Here is a 23185-nt window from a genome sequence, read left to right on the forward strand (position 1 = left end):
TCTCAGAACAAAGCCTGGATGTTAATTCATTTTACAGATATGGGCCAATATAATATTTAAATTTAATTTTAGGTGGCAATAATGACAAATTGGTCTATATCTTGTGAGCCCAATGTCCGAAACTCTACAGTTGACTTGCAATTCCAAAATTTAATCATTTTCCCACATTTTCAGTAACTATTCCTTGGTTTTTCCCTTGTCTGAACTTCCTTGGACCCAAAGTAATTGCAGTGTATGAAGCTATATTACTAACATTTGTTTTACAGAAGTTTTTTTAAATAAAGTTTTACAAATGGTTTCTTTTGGCAACCCGATGAGATGAGACATGTATTTCTTAAAATTCTTTATTCATAAACTTGATGCAAGTTTACAAATTGTACTGTACATGGTCAAAATTACACTTACAATGGAAAAAAAAATGCAATAAAACCAAAGCATGCTAACAGTGCATAACTCATTTTACCCCTCCCCACACACTTGGTACACAGTGGAGGAAACCAGGATCTCAAACCATCATATACAAAAAACCCACCATGCCTATCATAACTCAGAATGTATGATACCTGCGATAACACCACAACTTACTCGAGACAAGAAATGGATCCGTCAAGCCTTAAGACCTGAACAGGAATCAGTTTACAAATACTTTCCCCATTTGAAACACTCATGGAGTTCTTCCTGTAAAATCAGATGGTGATATAATATGTGGATTTTGTGGGGTCTAGCATAATCCGTACTTGGTTACACCAGAATGAGTCATGTGACAGTTTGCAATTTTCTGCATTGATGTATGGACTCAAACTATTGCTTGAATGCCATTTCAAATTGACCTAAATAAAAAAAAAAGTGAACCAGGCTTGTTTTGTCCTGTACATTACAAATGTATGGGCACAGCCTAACACTCCCCAGTGCATACAACAGCTTTGCAAAACAGGACGCTGTAAACACAAGTACAGTGTCTAAACATTTAAGAACAACAACCAAGGAATAGAACAAACCAACTGCAAAAGCTCCAGGCTTGTCTATAAACAAATTGCATAAAGATATTAACACTAATGAAGGGCTTGAAACGTTCAGATTGCATCTCTAATAACTCCCTTAGCTTTCTGAACAACTCCGTTTTGATGAGAAACTGGAATAAGGAATACTGGAGATAAAGGCGTGGAGGAACACAGCAGGACGGACGTAGGGTTTGCCAAAAACTAGACAGTTATATTCCGCTCATTAATTTCCTCCTTTTTTAAGGCATTTTTGGTCACCTCCAAGGTTTCCCTATAGTAACTGCAATTAGGATTGAGATTTAAACGTGATTTACAAAATCTGCCAGTTTGTATTTCCACTATAAGGAAATGGTGGTCTTGCGAATTTATATGCCACCATCCATTTGATACTTCACTATATGTCTGCGATAAGCGGGAAAAGCTTTCCCAAGAGCATACTGGCATCGCAGAGTGGCATTAAGAGACTGATAAACAGGAATGATCTGATGCCATTACCATAACGGCACAGCCATACACGTGAACATCCACTCGCAAACAAAACGAAAGAAATCAAACAAAACAGCAGTAGTCATAGTGCATTCATAAAACCTGTGATAGGTATTTTTTTGTAGATCCATGTGTAATTTGTTTTCTTACTCTAGTAATGGACTATATTGTCTGCTTTAGGTGGCATGTCAGAAGTTCAGTCCACCTCTGTGGGGTTTTAATAAAACAATTCTTGAAAATATATCTTTACAGGTTTACTTGACTATAAAGATGCAGTCCAACTTGCCAGAAATGGCCATTTCTTTCAGTAAAATAAAAATCAACACTGTGGTGCAACAAAAAATGTTTCTTTCAACGATTAGATGCAGGATCTTCACAAATAAAGTTGCAGACAGCCTATAACAAATTGGAAATCCCCATCACTCACTGTTATGTCACAGTTTCTATAGAGGATTCTGTATGAGGACATATGAGCATCACGACGACACTGATCTGCTGGAATCATGTCTGAGATGACAAAAACATCCGAACAATTGGGAAAAGTGGTCGCATAGCACAGGTTTTTCAGGTAGGTCGTATCTGACCAGAATCAACCTTTTTCAATTTGAATATCCTGTTGAAATGTGATGGGTGATAAAGAGCCAGAGAGAGAGAGAGAGAGAGAGACAGAGAGCGAAGAGAGAGAGAGCACATGCTGGTGGGAGAGACCAGATAAGCATGTAGACACGATAAGGTGGGCTCCTCAGATCAGATCTCAGGTTCTTCATTATTCACATAAAGTCTCCAATTAGCAGGATAGATGAGTGGGGATAAAAGAGAAAAAGATGTTCACCCCAGGATGATATTTTGTCCATGTTTGAATCCAGGATGCATGTAGTTTACCCATCTTCTTTAGGTGGTGTATACCAGCCTGTGGAGATCATAGCATAGCACGTTATAGACCAAACAGACTGGTCTGAAAACTTAATTGACAAAGAAGCTGCCAAAACAAATCTGTCAAATAATAGTAACATGCAATACAGACTATGGGGCGTTTTTGTGGACAATATTAAAATGGAATTGCAAATGCGTTTCCTACTTGTGGGTGTAAAAACTGCGACTTAATTCAAACGCAAATGCAAACTGTTTGCATTTCTGCTTACATTAACGTACAATGTATGTCAAATTTCAAATGAAAAAGTAAATTGTAATTGAATTTCCTATCTCCTTCGAGTTATGACCTTTGACATCCAAATACAAACACTATACTATCCCACTTCTGGACAAGTTTATGTGCATGCATTGAAAACGCAAATGCAAAGGGGACTGCGATTTCATTTGAGTTTTGTCAGGCTCCGTACGCGACACCAGAGGAAATGAAATAACAAATGGTGAATTGCAATTGAGATTAAAATATGGCAAGGTTGTAACTCGAAAGACATAAGAAATCCAATTGACAATTGGAGTTTGCTTTTCCATTTGAAATTCGACATACATTGTATGTTCGTGTAAACAGAAATGCCAACCGTTTGAATTAAGTCACAGTTTCTACACCCACAAGCAGGAAACGCAACTGCAAATACAACTTGCAATTCCTTTTTAAAGGCAGAGTACACAATATCTATAAAAAGTTTTGGAAAAGGGAGTCGGGCCGACTACCAAAACACACTTGCAGCCAATCAGCAGTAATGTGCGTGTCTACCAGTGTTGAAGGTAACGCATTACAAGTAACGCGCATTACGTAATAATATTACTTTTCTGAAGTAACGAGTAAAGTAACACATTACTATATAAATGTACTCATTATTATTTGTGTTACTTTATTAAAATAAGTAATGCGAGTTACTTTTCAGTTTAGTTACTTAAATTTAAAAATAAAATAAGGTACTTAATTATACTGAACATATTACCGTAGAATTTCGTGCACTGTGCACCTGAGCGGGAACAGTTTGAGTCAGAAATGTAGATGGCAGGCTAGAGCTTGACAATTTTGCGATCATAAAAAACACCTGCAAAGCCTGAAAGAGATCAAGCGTCAACCAAGTAAGAAAAATTAACGCAAAACTAAAATCGTAAGCATTACTTTCCATGAATAGTAACTAAGTAACGCAATTAGTCACTTTTTTGGGGGAGTTAAAAACTTAATATTGTAATGCATTACTTTTAAAGGAACTTTTCCCAACCCTGGTGTCTACTAAACAACATCGTTGCCTGGGTTGTGTATGTGTGGGGCGGTTCTATCAACAGATGGTCCAGATTCTATTGGGGTAGGGGTATGTCAACATTGGCTTTTCAGAGATCATGGACCCTGCCTTTAATATTGTCAGCAAAAACGCCTCATAACTGACACTACATTTGTCATAAGTACATATGCCGCCCTAGTTACAACCCTTGCCAAACCTTTAGGAAATTATAAAAGCATTGTTTTGGTGATAAGATAATAACAAAATGCAAATAAAAGTAATAAAAAGCCATTCACTTTAAATACAACATTATTTTAGAAAGAAAAAAAGTAATGCTGTGTGAAATTCTTACCATTCTTTTCATGGATTTGCACCAGTGATTTATATGACTGCTGTGCTCTGGCAAGATTGTACTGATTCTGAAATAAAAGAAAAGAGCATCAAAACAGTAAATCAGTGTGCGTGTTGGATAAGATTTTTATGATAAAGTCACATGAACATAATGGCTTTTAATTGCAGACGTGCCAAATGCACATATATCCAATGTTGGGAGTAATGCATTACAAGTAACGTGCATTACGTAATAACATTACTTTTCTAAAATAACGAGTAAAGTAACGCATTACTTTTTAAATGTACACATTAATATTTGAGTTACTTTTTCAATGCAAGTTACTTTTTTAGTTTAATTAATTCGATAAAAATATATATGTACTAAATTAAACAAAAAATAGTCACATTATGCACTCTATGCGTACACGCTTGTGTGGGAACTGTTTGAGTCAGAAACTCAGATGGCAGACCAGTGCTCGACTTTTGCGATGGAAATATGCAATTTCTGAATGCAGAACTTTTCAATTATAAAACACCTGCAAGGCCTGAAAAAGATCAAGCCTAAGTCAAGAAAAAGTAATGCAAAAGTAACTGAAAAGTCACGTAAGCATTACTTTCCATGAAAAGTAACTAAGTAACGCAATTAGTTACTTTTTTGGGGGAGTAACTTAATATTGTAATGCATTACTTTTAACGCCCTCACCAAACACACGGTTAAATAATATAAAAAAGTTATTTACCTTATTGGCTCCAAATTGCACTCTTGCTTTTCCTTTGACTAAAGTGGCATTAATCTGCATTATAACAGACTCTATGGAATAGGCACTGCTCCAGCCCTGTGAGAACAAACCAAACACATCTGAGCCAAAAATTACTTTTGCGCATGATCGCACTTATTCCTGATGAATAAAGACTGTTACATGAGTAAGTATGGTGACAAAATAAATAAATAGGGAAAACTTGGAAGTGTCTGGTGGCTTCTAAATCCATCCCTGTTTGGATCGTAAGGAATGAATGGAGCTAGGCTAAATGCTTACACATTTACGGCTTGCTTTACAAAGATTAAGTGCACATATAAAAATATGTATTAATTTGTTGATGTAAAAACATAGTAAAATATTAAAAACGGTGGTGTTTTACTTTAAGGAGGTCACATACTGGGCGAGAAGTGCAGCACGTAGGACAGCAACCGGACGTGCAAATTCAATAGCACGAACTTAGTCAGACAGAGTCTACTCCCAGATGCAAAATATGTGTTCGTTTTTTAGTTAGTTACTTTGTTAATTGTTAACGATTTTGGACAAATATGATGTTATTTAATGTTAAACTATGCATGTGGCACGGCAGGGATTAGAGCAGTGTCACTGTGAGGCGCCGTTGGTGTGTGTACATTCATAGAAAATAATGTGTTCAATATTTAGATAGATGGAGGGACGCATTGCTTCTCGTCCAGTGTGTGACCTCCAGTGAAAAACTGTTAGTTAGTTCTGACTTTGGGTGCTGTCGTGTCATGAACCATTTTTGGTACAAAAACATTAAATAACATTAGAAATTTTCCTCAGGGAAAATATCAAAAATGTTTTATAGGACCCCTCAAGTTAGTGAAGTCGAGTAATGTAGTTCATAAAAATCACACTACAATGATAAATCTAAATATTTCTCTTAAGTCTGTTAGACAAAAACATACCTGTTTAGTAAGTAGCTCCATACACAAAGCTCCTCCACCAAGTACATAACTTAAAAACATAAAATAAAAAAACTTTTTAGAATGCTTTAGCAATTCACACCTGTTTTTAAATATATATTAAATAGTAGGGGTGCTCCGATCAATGCCGACATCCACTAAAAATACATGGCCGATCACTATTCTGAAATGGACAGCCGATCTTATTCACAGCTATTTCATGTACTACGCTTTTGATCAGTAAGTCCATATTAATCTGAAATCGCTGTTAGTTCGGAATCGTTTATAACATGCATTTGAAAAAGCAACACTCGTCAAACATAATCATTATACATATTCTTTATTATCATGAAAATACCTGAAAAGGTTTGATGAACAGCAATATAAATATATCATTAAGCCATTTCCTGGAGCTGTGCGTCATAGCTGCGTGTGTATGGTTCTTCGTCTGCACGCTTATTGAGTTTCGGCACGAGAGCGCCCTCTGGCTTTTGGATGTAGCGACATTTCAACGTAATTCATAGAGAAGCATAACAAGCATCGATTGATGGGAGCATCCCTATTAACTAGTCATAGACTGATATTGCAGAGGCCGATATATCTGCCGATATTTGACTTTTTTATTGACATCGACCGAAAAATCTTTTCAATCGGCCAGTACATTTCTCTAGTTCTTAAATTTGTATTTAAAAGTTTGTTATTAAAAGACACTCAAGAATCACTTCATGTAAAGCCAAAGTCTGACAGACAGTAAAATGACCAATCATTATTTACTTTTTAACATGACGTTATGTTGTTACACACAACAACACACTGGTTTAACACACTTATTCAAACAGTACCGTGAGTCAGATACACATTAATTATGTCTTATTATGCAAATTATTAATTTTTTAAGTACTTAAACGGGATATACTTAAAAATGCTATGCCTAACAGATGTTTATGTAGTTTCACAAATTTTCTGTTTGTCTCTTATTTACGCTAGAACTTCACATCACGCGACACAGCTTTGTTTAATTTCAAAACTCAACAATGGCACGAAAGAAGAAGTGTGTTTTTTGGATGTAAGGCCTTATGGAAACAATGGATATAGTTTATTATCCGAGGTAGCAGCGGAGTTTTGCGTGTGTGTTTGATGCGCTGGAATTCATTGAAAAGTCCCAACCGGGTCATGAGTTGCATGTGGTAAGACTTCTGTCTTATATTGGAAAGGCGTGTGCATATTATACAGTATAAATGACACTAACATGTAGTGAATCATAAGTTAAACAGTGTTGTATAGTGTTGCATGACTCGTACTCGCTCCTCCCGCGTTAGTAACTCCTTTTTCCGTACTTTATCGGAAAGTTTCGGTAAAGCTTATCTTTCTTTCATAAATCTTCGAAGATATAAAGGATGTAATACTACTCTATAGGTACTCCAGATTAACATCAAAAATGCAGAAACAGCGTGTGTTTTGGACGCTTTAATATTGGCATTGGCCATTAAAGACCCATTAAAAAACACTAATATTAAATGTCAACATCTGCACAATACTGCTTTATACTAGAACTGAATCATTTGCCTATAACACTGAATGTGTAATAAAGACTATACAAATCTGTTCATGTGTACAAATATGAAAATATTTATGGTTTTGCATGCAAATGTCACTAATACAGCAGCTCAACTGGTTTTCAACTGTCACACCTTTCTTCATCTTTCTCCACTGGCTTCAAGTTTTAAGTTTAAATCATTGCTGGTCAGAAACAAATTGGTCACTGGCTCTGTGCCGGCAGTGAATGAACAATGCCTTGTGGTACCATTACTAAAGGGCATAAAATCATTCACATTTAATATTCCTTGCTGGTGGAATTATATATATAGATTTGGACAAAAGTGTCATGTGAATGATTCAGAGAATAACTAAAGGCAACCACAAAAACAGAGTTGTCAACTAAACAGGAATTATTAATAAGATTTATACATACCAGGAGACAAAAATAAAATCAGTCAATTTACAAAGCAGTCTTACCCTCCAGACAGCACAGGAGAAACTACACGTACAAATGGGGGATCAAAGGGGAAATTATCCTGCAGACAAACAAAAGACATTTTACTTGGACAAAAGACCAAACAAAGCATCTTTCCCCATTTGAAAAGAGTAGACACATGTTTTAAACAAGCAGCTGCTTGGGTGAACAACATGTGGTGTCTTTACAAAACTGGGCACTGTTACTCACTTTGTATGAGAAGTTGAGGAGGATGTAATCCATTCCTTCTTTTTCCTTCAGCACCTGGAGGTCACTGTGCAGAGGACTGTCTGGATCCACCCTGAGCAGTCACACATCAGACATACTGTCAGGTCAACTTTTTGACCTATTAAACTTGAAAGTTTAAAGAAATATGACCAGAAAAACTGGCTACTTACGTTCTTAGTTTTACGTGCCACTCATACAGACTGTCATTGATGAGCTCGACCGAGTAAATTCCTGGAGAAGGAAGCACAGATCGCTCAGAGAATTGTATTTGTCATTGCTTTTAATGTAATTCACAGCCGGTCGGGCATTCGTACCATTTTTGTAACTCTGAGATCTGTAGATCTCCCTGAGTTCCTTCATGAGACGATCTGATGCTTGAACAGATCCTGAAACAGCACCCTACATAGAAATAATAAAACAAAAAGAGGCAACAGAGAAAACATAAGAAGTCACAGCACAATATAAAGTGACAGTTTGCAAAAAAAGTATATTATAAAAAATCTATTAAAATCAAGTATAATTCTAGTAGTGTTAATGGCCGTTCATATTATAACGATAATATATAAAATATAGTAATAAAATTTATATTATAGAGAAAATTGGACTATAATGATAAAGATAAAGATACAATGAACGATATCGTTGGGATCACTTCCTGGGCGATTTTTTTCCCAACTGATAATTGATCAACCAATTACAGCCAATCACAATCTATTTGAACTTCAAGTGCACGCGCATTTAAAAAGACAGATGATATGGTGGAGAAGCTCATTGCAGAGGTCCACAACATAAAACTACCTAAGGTATCCAGTTTATGCTACTACATTGACTACGCCAAAAAGTAAGATATTAGATCACACTAGATTCACTGTTTAGAGTTACACAAACACAGTGTAAATGCAACAAGAATAGCATATTTATACATTTAGTGACATGTGAACAATTACGTATTTTTATTAGAGGAAATATGCAACATTAGCCAATGCCATTGAAGGTAAATGATGTGCGAGCACTGTGCCTCACGAGCGAATTAGCATAAAGTTATGGTTATTGTCCGGTAGTGTGGACGCTAATATAGTTATTGTTATAATGTGAACGGCCGTTTACTCTTCTGTTCTTCTAAATCATACATGTTTGGGACAACTTAAGTTAATGTGTTTTCAGACAGTGACGTAACTAAACTCCACCTTTAGGCTGGATTTACACTGCAGATCTTGATTGGTTGCCTATATCCGGATTTTTATTTATTATCTTTTAAAAGCAACTCATATCTGATATCTGCATTTACACTAAACACTTGGCAAAACAATTCAAGGTAGACATACTGACCCACAACAGCTTAAACCACTGAGGAAGTAAAACGGCACAATATGCAATGGACACAGATGAAATGATTATACAATGTTTAAATACAAGATTATACAGCTTTATTTGTAACAAGACACTAAACTTCAGCATTACTCTACTAAGTGTAAAAGTCATCCTCCATTGCGCTGCTAAAACCGTCATGTGAGTGGGAGGTGTCCACATAAGTTGAGGTCATTTGTCAGCGTTGCTTTTTCAATGATGTATGACACATTTTCAGAAGGGAATATCCGATCTGTATGCTTGCATTGCACACGAGTATGCATGTATCCAATTCATATCATTTATATCCACACATAAATGAGGCCAAAAAACGGTCTGAAAATATATGCACTTTTTTCCTTCTTACATGTTCTTGGGTCATGTCCGATTTGTGCCACGAGTTAAGTCACGGTTATGACATACATCTTAATTGCAGAGTATTTATCTTGATATTGTAATTGCGATTATTATTACAGATTAATAGACGTTACATTGACATTTTGAAATGTTTTCTTCACTTTCTGTAATGCAGGTGCACAGTAAATTCTAAACATCCAAAACGAAATAATATAATGCAAAGCACAAATAATTACAGGAGTTATGTTATCAGTAAAAAAATCCAAAACAAATGGCTCAAGGACGTCAACTTATCAATTTTAAAATCCCTGATTCACGACTGTTTGGTGCCACAACATACTGCCAAAATGCACAGAAATGAGCACACATTGAGAGCTGTAATTGAGGCTTTTGGCGATTATGTAATTCTTTCACACGTAATTGTAACCCCAATTCAGTTTTCGATTAATTGTGCAGCTTTAATACACAAACATACACTCAGATAAATTTATATCTGATTTAAAGTAACAGTTCGTCCCCAAATTAAAAAATTATAATAAAAGACTCAACTTTAATTGCATCTTTTCTTTCATATAATTAAAGTACATGTTAACTGAGGCAGCCTGAAAATGATAAACGGAGTAAATGACGATGGAAATTTGGGTAAATCCCTTTAGGGGCATCAAAATAAACCCTGTTTGCATACATTCCTTATTAAATATGAGTGTAAAGATTACTATGACTGTAAATTAGTTTTACCCCTATATTATGAGTATTGAAATGATGTGTATTATTAAAATTGTGAGTATTTCTGTTTGAATAAAGTGTCTTTATTTTACCCCCCAGAACCCCAAAAGCATAAGAAAAGTTACCTTACCGAATGAGCACTTACATTCAAGTGGTCCTGCCTCTGGTTCTTCCGGATCTTTTCTAGGATGGCCAAGTTTTCCTTCTCAATCCCATCATCCTCTGACTTCTTCCCATCCACAGGCTCCTCCTCTTTCATCTCATAGTGATCAAGATCCTCAATGTCCTGCTGACGGAGCACACACAAACAGGAAGTAAAAGAAGAGACAGATCAGAAGAGAGTAATAAGCTCAATACTATTATTATATCTGAAATGAGGAAAAAATATATGAACCTCTTCTTCCTCTTCCTCCTCTGATGTCACATCATCTGTGGTCCCAAGCTAGAAAACATTTCCAGTTAACATCAAATCAAATTTGACTCAAGAGGTCACACAAAAATCATGTGCTATTGTGCTTATTGTTCAAAACAAAAGGAGAACTTTTAAGAATTATTCAGCAGATCTTGCATAAACACCAGAGGTCATCATGCTCACCAATAATGACTCAAAAACAGTATATCAGTACTAAGTGTGGGTTCAGAAAATGGATTGTTAATTAATCAATGTCAAAATAATGCGCACCTTTCTGTCCTGGTTGACAGGACCAGTGGGGAGGGGCTGGTCCAGCATTTCTACATCAGGGTGTTGGGGAAGGTTGTAGAGGCGGCACAGATCACATATCAACCGCTTTAACTGCTGCAAAAGCTAAAATAACAAATACAGCATCAGCAGCAACATCACACACATGGTCCTGTCATTTTGCATGAGTTTTACAGCAATGACTGGAAATAATTTTAGAACTAAAAGAGCTTTGTAATTAAAAATTTAATTATGATAATTTTGCATAAATATCTCCAATAACACCATCATGAGATTTGAATGCAAAACAAGAAAAAAAACACTTTCACTACAGAAATGACATTTGCATGACTTGCAAAATGCAAATGAACTTTTTCAAATATTGTAACTTTTCTGTGAGCGTGGGAACCCTGTAGTTAGCCAACAACGCCCAAAGCAGTTTTACAAAGCCCCTTGCATTGCATTTTGATGCATTACTAGCACATATTATGTATAAATCTCATAAAAGGATTTGGTTGCCTTTGCTGGGTTTGAATAACAGGGTTTTATGGGTAATTTGTGCACACGAGAAACACAGAACCAATCGTCTTTCAATCTGCTGAGGACAGCCTCGGTCACAGAGCTGCAACAAACGTAGATATAATTTCACTTGCATGTAACACATACCTAACATCAGCCAACACATGAAAATGAATAAGGCTTTACAGGCCCAGGAGGTAACAACCACAGGGCCAATCTGACAGTTTGGCTATGTGGCATGACACCTCAATTTGTTTAATAAATATATTAAAACAACCTGATAGTTATCTGCAGTGTTTGCCTTGCCTAAAACAACTTGATGAATTACATATAAACCAACAATAAATAAACAATGTGTTGGCGGTTACAGTGACTGACAGCTAATTTGGAGTCATGTTTAAGATGATTGAATGTACTGAATCACTACATTGTCAAGAAGTTTACCTAAATTTGCCTGGGGGATAACATGACCTAAAGACTTAAAACAAGCTATGTGTAGAACAGATGCACATGTGTTTCTTAGACAAAGCCAAAAAATGAAAACTTTGTAAAACACACAAAAGGAGGCTTAGATAATGTGGCTCTTTTTCCAAATAACCAAAGCATACAAGCTATTAAACATCAAAGAAGTATTTTATAAAATAAGCATTTGAACACCCTGCTATTTTGTGAGTTCTCCCACTTTGAAATCACGGAGGGGTCTGAAATTGTCATCGTAGGTGCATGTCCACTGTGAAAGACATAATCAAAAAAAAAAAGAAAAAAAATCCAGAAATCGCAATGTATGAATTTTTAACTATTTATTTGTATGATACAGCTCCAAATAAGTATTTGAACACCTGTCTATCAGCTAGAATATGAACCTCAAAGACCTGTTAGTCTGCCTTTAAAATGTCCACCTCCACTCCATTTATTATCCTAAATTAGATGCACCTGTTTGAGGTCATTAGCTGCATAAAGACACCTGTCCACCCCATACAATCAGTAAGAATCCAACTACTCACATGGCCAAGACCAAAGAGCTGTCCAAAGACACTAGAGACAAAATTGTACACCTCCACAAGGCTGGAAAGGGCTACAGGGAAATTGCCAAGCAGCTTGGTGAAAAAGGTCCAGTGTTGGAGCAATCATTGGAAAATAGAAGAAGCTAAACATGACTGTCAATCTCCATCGGTCTGGGGCTCTATCTCACCTTGTGGGGTCTCAATGATCCCAAGAAAGGTGAGAAATCAACAATGAACCAAACGGGAGGAGCTGGTCAATGACCTGAAAAGAGCTGGGACCACCGTTTCCAAGGTTACTGTTGGTAATACACTAAGACGTCATGGTTTGAAATCATGCACGGCACGGAAGTTTACCCTGCTTAAACCAGCACATGTCCAGGCCCATCTTAAATTTGCCAATGACCATTTGGATGATCCAGAGGAGTCATGGGAGAAAGTCATGTGGTCAGATGAGACCAAAATAGAACTTTTTGGTCATAATTCCACTAAACGTGTTTGGAGAAAGAAGAATGATGAGTACCATCCCAAGAACACCATCCCTACTGTGATTTCTGGATTTTTTATATTATGTCTCTCAGGGTGGACATGCACCTTAGATGACAATTTCAGACCCCATCCATGATTTCTAAGTGGGAGAACTTGAAAAATAGCGTGTGTTGAAATACTTTTCTTCTTCACTGTATGGTCCAAAGTGACTTCAGTATGTGTTTTAATGGGATAATCAAACCCAGGACCTTTGTGTTGCTACAGCTCAATTGACAGATCACTGCGTAAATATACATTAAATCAGGCTAAGGTCTAAATCTGCTCTCGGACAACACATATAGCAGACAGAAACAAAGCCTTAGCATGAAAAGCCCAAAAGGCTATTTGTGTTATAAAGCTCTACCTACAGCCAGGTATGAGTCAGCCCACTTCTAAAGAATGTGTGGTGATAATCCCGTGGGCTTTACTGAATGATAGAAACTCATATAACACTATTTTGTCTGTTGTGTAATCTACTCAATTACCGTGTAGATTTGGTGGTAATTACTATTTACTGCTTTTAAATGCATCATGATTACAACACCTGTTTTGCTCTAACCCACAGTTGGGAGTTTAAATAGATAATACCATTAGAATTTATAGTGTATATTACAAATGACTTGTGCAATGAAAGGTCAAATATGACAACATCCTACCAAATTCTGAGCATGAGACAACATGGAAATCTGTAGATCTTACAAGAACCTTGCTTTATTGATCATATATGTTTGAGAATACTGAAACTTACCACTGTACTGCCCTTCCTGACATCCTCAAGACGCTCTAATACTTGAGTCAGACTGGGGTCATCGGAGTCCACAAACCATATCGGGGGTGTTGAGGGGTATGATTCCTGGAAAATAAGATGACAATAAATGGTTAGCTTTAAAAGTGGTGGGGTCTAGGGCTGTAAATCGTTACAGGTCACAGGATTCTATTTGGCTACGATTATAGTGTTGACGATTCGATTCAATTCAATATCACAATGCATAACGATGCTTTGCATCCTCAAATTTTAATATTACTGCAGAGGTAAGTATGTTTCCCCTAACACTTTTACTGTTGGAGCACTTTCTCATTTTTCTTGTCAAATACTAAGGATGTCACGATTTCGATTTTAAATCGAAATCGATCGAAATTAAGTCACAACCTCGAACTTCGAATTAAAAAATTGGATCGTCCATGCTGCCATGCCCCCATGTCACGTCCGGTCGGCTTGCCAAGCGGGGGAAAATAAACTCTCAGAAGTGCCTTTAAAAACATCCATCCAGCGGAACGCGATTTATATTTTAAACACGAGGGATGTATTGCTACAACTCCTTGAAAGCATATCATAAACAGGATTACTACCTAGTGATCTGACTTCAGACAGAGCGCAGCTCTCTGCACGTGCACGAGAGAGCCGCCAAGATGCAGCGGGTTATATTTTAAACAAAAGGTGTAGTTTGCCTCAGCTCGCATGAAACGCATAAAACTGAACAAATACTTAAGGATTATTACTTTAGTTTATGTTTAGACTTTATATCCCAAATAACTTTCAACAGTTAAAAACATATAAAATGCGCTTCACAGAGAGAGACGCACATGCACACTGCTATATTAATAATAAATTATTTGTTTTTATGCATCGATGCAGTAATTGTTCACATACAGTTGTGTTCAAAATTATTCAACCCCAACTGAAATTGATTGTTTTGGCCGGTTTGACATTGATTTTGATCATTCAGTCATCCTGCTTACAATTACATCAAAGAGGCATGTGTAGGTCAGACAAATATAACATAACATTTATAATGAAATAACCACAAATGTCTTTTCTGTGCTCTCATCATTATCAGTTTTATTCAACCCCCAAGTGACATTCAATCTTAGTACTTAGTACAACATCCTTTTACAGTTAAAACAGCTTTTAAACGTGAAGCATAGCTTGACACAAGTGTCTTGCAGCGATCTACGGGTATCTTCGCCCATTCATCATGGGCAAAAGCCTCCAGTTCAGTCACATTCTTAGGCTTGCGCACTGCAACTGCTTTCTTTAAGTCCCAAGAGAGGTTCTCAATCGGATTTAAGTCTGGTGACTGCGATGGCCACTTCAAAATGTTCCAGACTTTTTTCTGCAACCATGCTATAGTTGATTTGGAGGTATTCTTGGGATCATTGTCCTGTTGAAAGGTCCAACGTCTCCCAAGCCTCAGGTTTGTGACAGACTGCAACACATTGTCATCCAATATCTCCTGGTACTGAAGAGAATTCATGGTACCTTGCACACGCTGAAGTTTCCCTGTACCTGCAGAAGCAAAACAGCCCCAAAGCATGATTGACCCCCCACCATGCTTCACAGTAGGCAAGGTGTTCTTTTCTTCATAGGCCTTGTTTTTCCTCCTCCAAACATAGCGTTGATCCATGGGCCCAAACAGTTCTAATTTTGTTTCATCAGTCCACATAACACTATCCCAAAACTTCTGTGGTTTGTCCACATGACTTTTGGCATACTGCAGTCGACTCTTCTTATTCTTTGGAGACAGCAAGGGGGTGCGCCTGGGAGTTCTGGCATGGAGGCCTTCAGTACGCAGGGTGCGCCGTATTGTCTGAGCAGAAACTTCAGTACCCACATCTGACAAATCTTTTCTCAGCTCCTCAGCAGTCACACGGGGACTTTTTTCCACTCTACGCTTCACATAGCGCACAGCAGTCGCAGTTAGCATCTTTTTTCTGCCACGACCAGGAAGCGTTTCAACAGTGCCCTTTGCCTTGATTTTGCGAATGATGCTTCCTATGGTGTCTCTAGGTATGTTTAACATCTTTGCAATCTTTTTATAGCCATTGCCCTTCCTGTGAAGATTAATCACCTCTTCTCTTGTCTTCCTGGACCATTCTTTTGACTTCACCATGTTTGTAACCACACCAGTAAATGTTTAGAAGGAGTTGAGTATCACAGTCATTTTAAAGCTGCCTAATTGGTGCTTATTAGGCTTTGTTGCTGTTCCCTGACATCCACAGGTGTTTTCAATACCTGATTGAAAACACTTCAATGAACCTCTGTTCTTCAGAGTGGTAGTTCTTTAAGGCAGTGTTATTCAACCCTGGTCCTGGAGGACCCCCTTCCAGAAAGTTTTAGATGTCTCCTTATTTAAAACACCTGAACCAGCTCATCAGCTTCCTTCCAGAATGTCTCCCTAACAAGCTGATAAGTTAAAACAGGTGTGTTGATTAAGGAGACATCTAAAACATTCTGGAAGGGGGTCCTCCAGGACCAGGGTTGAAGAACACTGCTTTAAGGGGTTGAATAATTGTGTCAATGAAGAATTCACAAAAGAAACATTTACTACTATATTACAAAACCAATTGATGTCATTTTAGTTGCATATGGTTCTTTAAGAAGTCATTGTAGGATTTCATTCTGAATACAATTACAAATGTACACTAAATTCCCTAAAACCCTTAACAGCATTGGGGGGTTGAATAATTTTGAACACAACTGTAAGTATCGCAATGCATCGTAAAAGCAATTATATTTAGCAGCCATAGTGGGGTCACATTGCCTATAATGATACTGCAGAAACTGAAGTACAGAACCAGTGAGAAGTCTGAATTAATTTGTGTCTTTTAATCTTAAAACAGATTTGAAGGTTTATAATACAATTTAAATAAATTTTGTAGACAAATCTACACTGCATATTAATATTTTTACTAATGTTAAAAGCATCTTTTACTACATTTACCCCGATTTTCCTCTCCAGGAGAAATCCGAGAGAAAATAATGTCCATGACAGCCATCTGTTCCGATGTTTGGCTCAGATTATCATGTAATGTGTGGCGTTTACCAATCTACTCCCAAACAAATCCATGATCATATCAAACATGTTTGATATTTAGGATTTTAAATCGGGATGATTACATCAGTACTTTAATAATAGCCAACAAGAGACAGAGGTGAATGTCAGATCTTTTGAAAACAAACTGCTCTACGTGTCTGACATACAGTGGAGATGAAGAAACAGCTTGTGGAAGTGTGGACACAACACGACTGGCTGAATAACGCATCTGTGAAAATCATGACCATTCAGTCAAAAACAAGAGCTGAGGAAAAAACGCCTAGGTTTTGTGTGCTAGCAAAACATTAAAAAGAATAATTAATCTGTCACAATCTCCATTTGTTTACATCTGCTTCCTTTTAAGGTCACCTAAAGCACTTCCTCTGGCATAATAATAATATCTTGTAATGAATTTTAAAACTAGTAGTGTGAGCATGTTTTAGATTTGAGAGAAGAAAATCTTTTAAGACTCTCTTTATATGTATGCTGCATCCAGATTTAAGAACCTTCCAGAAGTAGGGTGGCCATTCGTGCCAGTTCCACCGGACACGTCCCGAACATGCTTTCGGGTGCGTTCTCCGGAAGTCGCGTTGGTCGACCGCATACGTCATTAAGATTTAATATTTCGGGTTCAATTTCAGAAAAGCAACCTTTACATTTCAAAGTAAGAATGAAACTACAATGATTGTATGTCTTAAAAGAAATACATCTTAATTTTTTTATGTATTTTAACTGAAATGTGAAAACCTCGATGATGTATGCGGTCGAGCAATGCGACTTGAACCGAAAACATGTTCGGGACGTGTCCGGCGGAACTGGCACGAATGGCCACCCTATCCAGAAGATCCTGTAGTGTGAGCCTGGACTAAGAAGGATTGTTCGGAATCCGTGGGTTAAATGGCTACCATGTTGCAATTTTATATTAATTCGGTTTGCAATCACAAGGCAACATTTCCAAACGAAACAGACTTTGTTAATACAAGTCCTGTGCAAGTAAACCCTCCTTTAATTGGTCAGAGTGCATCTATTTATTTTCCAGGATTGACAGACAGCAGCTTTGCGGGATTATTGTGTGATTTTTTGGTAAGTGCGGTTATATTACTTATAATTATTGTCAGCACGAATGAAAACTTAGGCGAGACAACATTGTTAGATTGTAGCCATTGCGGAGAAAAGCAATTTGAAGCCATTTTATAGGGAAGAGGCGGGCTTTTGTTTTGAATGGAGTTAACATCCTCACCAGAATCCGTCACCAAAGAGCCATCAGGTATGTTCACGGTTAAAAAAGCAATAAGATAGACTTTGTCTGTTGGGACGGATTACTTTCACACTTATACCAAACCGCTCTAGAGTTTGTTTGTTCCCGATGTCCCAGAGCAGTAGTTTTGGTGCAGATCTGACTGCGATTGTTGTGTTCACATATGCCTAAATGAACCCAACCAATGGTGAAAATGCACCAGGTTCCAAAACAAAGGCTCAGGTCTGAAAACACCCTAAAGGAACATTCACATTATAAGCGGCTTTGTCGCTGTGTCACTCGTCTCTAAAAAAAAAAAACGCTTTTCTAAATCTAGTTGCCATAAACCAATGAGCAACTTCCACTCCAGTAACTGATGAGAGACGAATGATGTGACTCCACTTCTTCGTTCTAATTGGTAGTCGCTCCCGAAAGTCGCTCATAATTTGTATTAAGTTAAACATTTCTCAATTTTTGTTGCCACTGGTCACTGTCGCTCATGTCACCAAGCTTTCATTGAAATCAATGAGACCGCATCATTCCGCCACTGCCAGTCGCCGCCGGTCTGAATGCAGCTTGAAGCCGCATTCACATTAGCAGCGACTGGGTCGCTCTGCTACTGCTAATCTCATTGATTTAAATGGAAGCTCGGTGGCATCCAGTGACAGTGACCGGGCGTGTCCAGTCGCGCACAAATATGAGAATAAAAAATCCTAGATTTATCCGTTTTGCACCTATAGTGTGTGGTGTGCCATGATGTGTAAAAGACTTTCAGATTTTCAACCAGAGTCTCGACTGTGAACACAGAAAATCTCACGAAATCTCGTGAGACTTCAGAATAAGCATGACGGACGATACGCAGGAAGATACTTGGAATGATTTTCACAGAAAATTCAAGGGAAAAAAGAAAAGGGTTTAGGTGAAGTCATGGAGACAGCGGGAACATGGTCTGTACAAGATCACTTTGCATCAACTTTACTTTGTGCTGGGCCATGACTGCTTCCGTTTTCCATCATCTCACTCTCTGATTGGATATTGTTTCGTTTCACATGATATCTCAAAAGCGTGCGCGCGTTTGTCCTCGGGGTTCCCCCCACACATCAGGAGTTCTGATCGTAAATATTAAACATGTTTAATATTTACGATTCCCGATTGGGGCGCCTCCAATGTTCTTCCGATGGACACCCTTAACACACCCAAGGGAAAATCTGATAAGTTAATCTGTAAAACCATCAAGATAATCGGGACATAGCTAGGATTGTCGGAAGGGTGGAAATCGGCCCAAAATCAGCCCGATTATCTTTTGGTGTGTACCCAGCATTACACACCCAGCTCAGGAAAAAAACATTTACTTTCATGCGTCCAAAACACTCTTTGTTCATTATATTAACGAAAACATAACGTTTCACAAATTCACAGGAGTTCATCTTCTGACAGTAATAGTAATAGTGTTACAATTAATTTCGCATTAATAATATATTATGATAAGTAGCAGTAGTAGTAATAGTAGTTGTAACACATTATGATAATCCACATGAATGTTATTTTTTATGCTGGTAAGGTATAGTGCAGAAGGTCAAGTAAACACTAAATGATGCACATTCAAATATGAATATAAATAAAAACAAGAAGTTTCAAAACATTTCTATCCATTTGAATGTACAACAGCTGATCTGCTACACTGTATGATGTTTGTACAAAAGCAGTTTACAGTAAGTCATGTGTTATACAGTAACTATGATGACAAAAGATAGGGATGTCTCTTAAACTGGGTGCTGCCTGCCTAGACTGCCTTTTGGGCATTACAGGACAGTCATCTCAGCTGCATACGCCCACTCATGCCCAAAAATGTTTGCCTAGAAAGGCAGGGCACAAGGTTTTAAAACACCGAGCAGTGGAGTGAATGTGTGGTAATTTCACGTCAATGCCGTTCTCACGCAACAGAAAATGGCATCCGGAAATTAGAAAAACAACGACAGCAAAATTGGGTCAATAATGATAATTAAAGTACACACTTTTTATCCAACTCACTTAAAACTATAGACCTTATACCACTGAACCACAATGTTATTAATATTAATCCAGTCAGATACAGTGAGCATGACGTGTTTACATGTCAATACAAAGAAATGAAAGCATATTGATGATGCTTACCAACATAAACCCATTCAAAACGATGTGTTTGTTTAGTCATTGTAATATAAGGGCAGGAAGTAACCGGAAATTTACTTGGGATTTAGATTTTAAGTTATCTAACCACCGGATTCTACCTAGGGATCTGTGCTGCCTACCTAGGGACTACAACGCGCCCACGAATGCTAACTATGTAGGTAGGTCTCTAGGTTTCGATACTGTTGTTGTGTTATTTTTTTAAAGATGACTTGGAGATGGGATTTTTCTCTCATACCGTGATGTTGCAGTGAATTATAAGCAGCTTCTCTCCGGTCACGTTAAACTGGCAGCTCAGCTCATCCGGCTTCCAATCGATGATCCTGAAGCGCTCGTGGTTCGGATCGAAAATGGACTCCAAAAACTTCAGCTCAGCCTTCAGTCCCGAAACCGACATCTTCCACTACTCATCTCCGGCGATCGGGAGGTAGAGAAGAAAAAGCAGAGATAGAAATAGACAAAAGAATCAGAGATGCGCAGTTAAAATCAACGATGTTTTTCTCTCGCTGAAGGCCACCAGCTCTCGATGCTTTTTCCGCCTGTGTTTTTATGGATGTCAATGCAGAAATAAAGGCTTTGATACATCTAGCATGCCTCCCGTGGCTGTCCCATGTTTTAACTAATCTGTCTAAACAGTTTAAAGCGCAGATTTTGGGATTAATGTGGCACAAATGTAGATGTATACGCAGGCTCTTGTGTGTATACGGCTGAGCGGAAGCTTTTTTCTCTTTGGGGTTTAAAGATGGAGGTACGACTGGAGGACCCGCAGTCCCAGCATGCACTGCGCACGGGATAAACAACATTAAGATGTAAATTATAAATGTTATAAAAGTCCAAAAAAATAAAATTAATTTAATTACAGATTAATTGGAAAAATACAATAAAAATGTATTGTGTTTCAAGCCTTTGCTAACATTAGAAATAATCTGGGAAAGTAAATGCTTAAAATTGAAATAAATTTTTTTTATTAATCTATGCTTAACAAAATAAGGATAAACAACTTTAAAAATATATATTTGTGTTTGTTTATCCTTAATTTGTTAAGCATTAAAACACGTTATATACATTAGTGGTGTTTTTAATACAATTACATGATGGACATAGGAAACACCATGAATGTCCATGAGAAGACTCTAAAAAGTGAGCGGACACGCGCGAAGGGCAGTGAGAAATCGTTAACTTTAAGGTAATCAAAGCTACAACTCGAAACTCTAATTGAGAGATAAAATTGATATACCTCCGTGAAAACAAGTAAAAGTCTACCTGTGCGACCTGTATTTACATACTAATAAAAGCTAGATAGTTGTCCCAAAAACATAAATCTTAAGAGTAGCAGTCTTGCAGCTTTAATTTCATTTAATTAAATAATTAATATTGAAACACATAGCATCCCATTTTTATGCATTTAAGTATACTTCTACGTCACTTCCAAGATATTCCACTAGGTGGAGCTGTGCGCCTAGATAACGCATTTTAATATTGTAACTTGGACATCATACAAAAACAATGCCAGGAGTAAAAAGAAATAACACAACATTTGAAAAATATCATGAATGACACACTGACACAATTTTAAGAGCTTTGGAGTTGCTGAATGAGCGTGTCCAGGTAGGTCCTTAAAAAAAACAAACAGAAAAATGTGGCTTAGCACCCTGAAATTTACACGTGTAAATAAATAATAACAAAAAAGTGTAATAAAGAAAAGCATACAAAGATATACGGAATTTAAGTGGTTTATGTGCATTCCCAGAAAATATGAGATATGGATTCTTCTTCAGCATCACAAAATGAACATTGTGAGTTGAAAACTTTAAAATATTGCTTTAAAATACTCAATTAATTATCTTTAATATCACAGATTTGTTGTGTCAGGTTGTCTCCAGTTTTCATATTAGCATTTAATCATGGTATTTATCTCCTGATGTCATAAATATCTGTCTGCCACAAACCAATTAACTTCACAGCTCAAGGTGATATGGATGTGACTTACACGTATAGGATACATGTATAGGATAAGATTTTCTAACAGCTTGTAAATGCTCTCCTCCAAGACATTTTTGTGCCTGATAAGGGAAACTCTTACAAAAGCAAATGCAATAAGATGAGTCGCAAAAATAACTCCACAACTTTTCAGTGGTTTAATTTTCACAGTGTGTCTTCAGTAAATCCGGACTTTATTTTTTTAACGTCAAAAGATTGTTTGCACTGTATGGCGCAAGCTGTTAGTAAACCTGATCCTGTGAGTCTTTTTAAAAAAACAGGAAAGGCCTTAATGTATTTAACTTTACTGTTGTAAAATGAACAAGATCACAGCATAATGTTAATTTACATTATACCACGGGGCTGTTGCATGCTTTATTCTGATTGGCTGAGAAATGTCCCATAGGTGTTAATTATTTTTCTGTAAACCGCACACCTAACTTATCAAATGTCTTAAAAATAGGCATCAGAGCAATGTTTTTGGTACCCGTGGTATAAGCAAAATAATTGACTCCGGTCCTTAGAATTATTCGAAAATAATTCATTGTGCTGCATTACCACCTTAGGTGTGCATTATTTCTTGTAATTCAACGTCCCGTCGTCAATTATTCTTTATGTATTTTATTAGGTCAACGAGGTCCAGTTTACTCAGTGCTGTGTGGTTTCCAGCACTTTTTTGTCCAACCTTGAGAAACAAAACTACAAAAATCATAAATTAGTCTCCTGTTTATTGGAATGCATACACTCTCAGAAATAAAGGTACAAAAGTTGTCACTGGGACAGTAACCTTTTAAAAAGGTACACCTTTATACCCAAAAAGTGCATATTAGTACTTCAAAGATATATATTGGCAATTGAAAGATACATATTTGTACTTAAATGGTACATATTAGTGACAGCTTTGTACCTTTATTTTTGA

The 23185-nt window shown here is 37.2% G+C and overlaps 1 protein-coding gene across 4 annotated transcripts; it reads right to left on the reverse strand.

Moving 5' to 3' along the window:
• Positions 1-330: 330 nt before the first annotated feature.
• ube2q1 (ubiquitin-conjugating enzyme E2Q family member 1) lies at positions 331-21052 on the reverse strand. 4 transcript variants are annotated; one of them, XM_055174071.2, is made up of 13 exons: positions 20525-21052; positions 13814-13918; positions 11021-11143; positions 10733-10780; positions 10484-10624; positions 8223-8307; positions 8079-8139; positions 7891-7981; positions 7683-7741; positions 5670-5718; positions 4723-4818; positions 4002-4068; positions 331-2397 (listed from the first exon to the last, which is right to left on the reverse strand). In XM_055174071.2, the coding sequence occupies exons 1-13, from the start codon at positions 20681-20683 to the stop codon at positions 2366-2368; spliced, it is 1116 nt and encodes a 371-aa protein (XP_055030046.1). In that variant the 5' UTR covers positions 20684-21052; the 3' UTR covers positions 331-2365. The 4 variants fall into 4 exon arrangements, with proteins under 4 accessions (XP_055030046.1, XP_055030044.1, XP_055030045.1 ...); XM_055174069.2 differs by having other exon boundaries at positions 10469-10624; XM_055174070.2 differs by having other exon boundaries at positions 10484-10627.
• Positions 21053-23185: the final 2133 nt, after the last annotated feature.

The sequence above is a fragment of the Misgurnus anguillicaudatus genome, chromosome 15 (genome assembly GCF_027580225.2).
Source record: "Misgurnus anguillicaudatus chromosome 15, ASM2758022v2, whole genome shotgun sequence".
Lineage (NCBI taxonomy): Eukaryota > Metazoa > Chordata > Actinopteri > Cypriniformes > Cobitidae > Misgurnus > Misgurnus anguillicaudatus.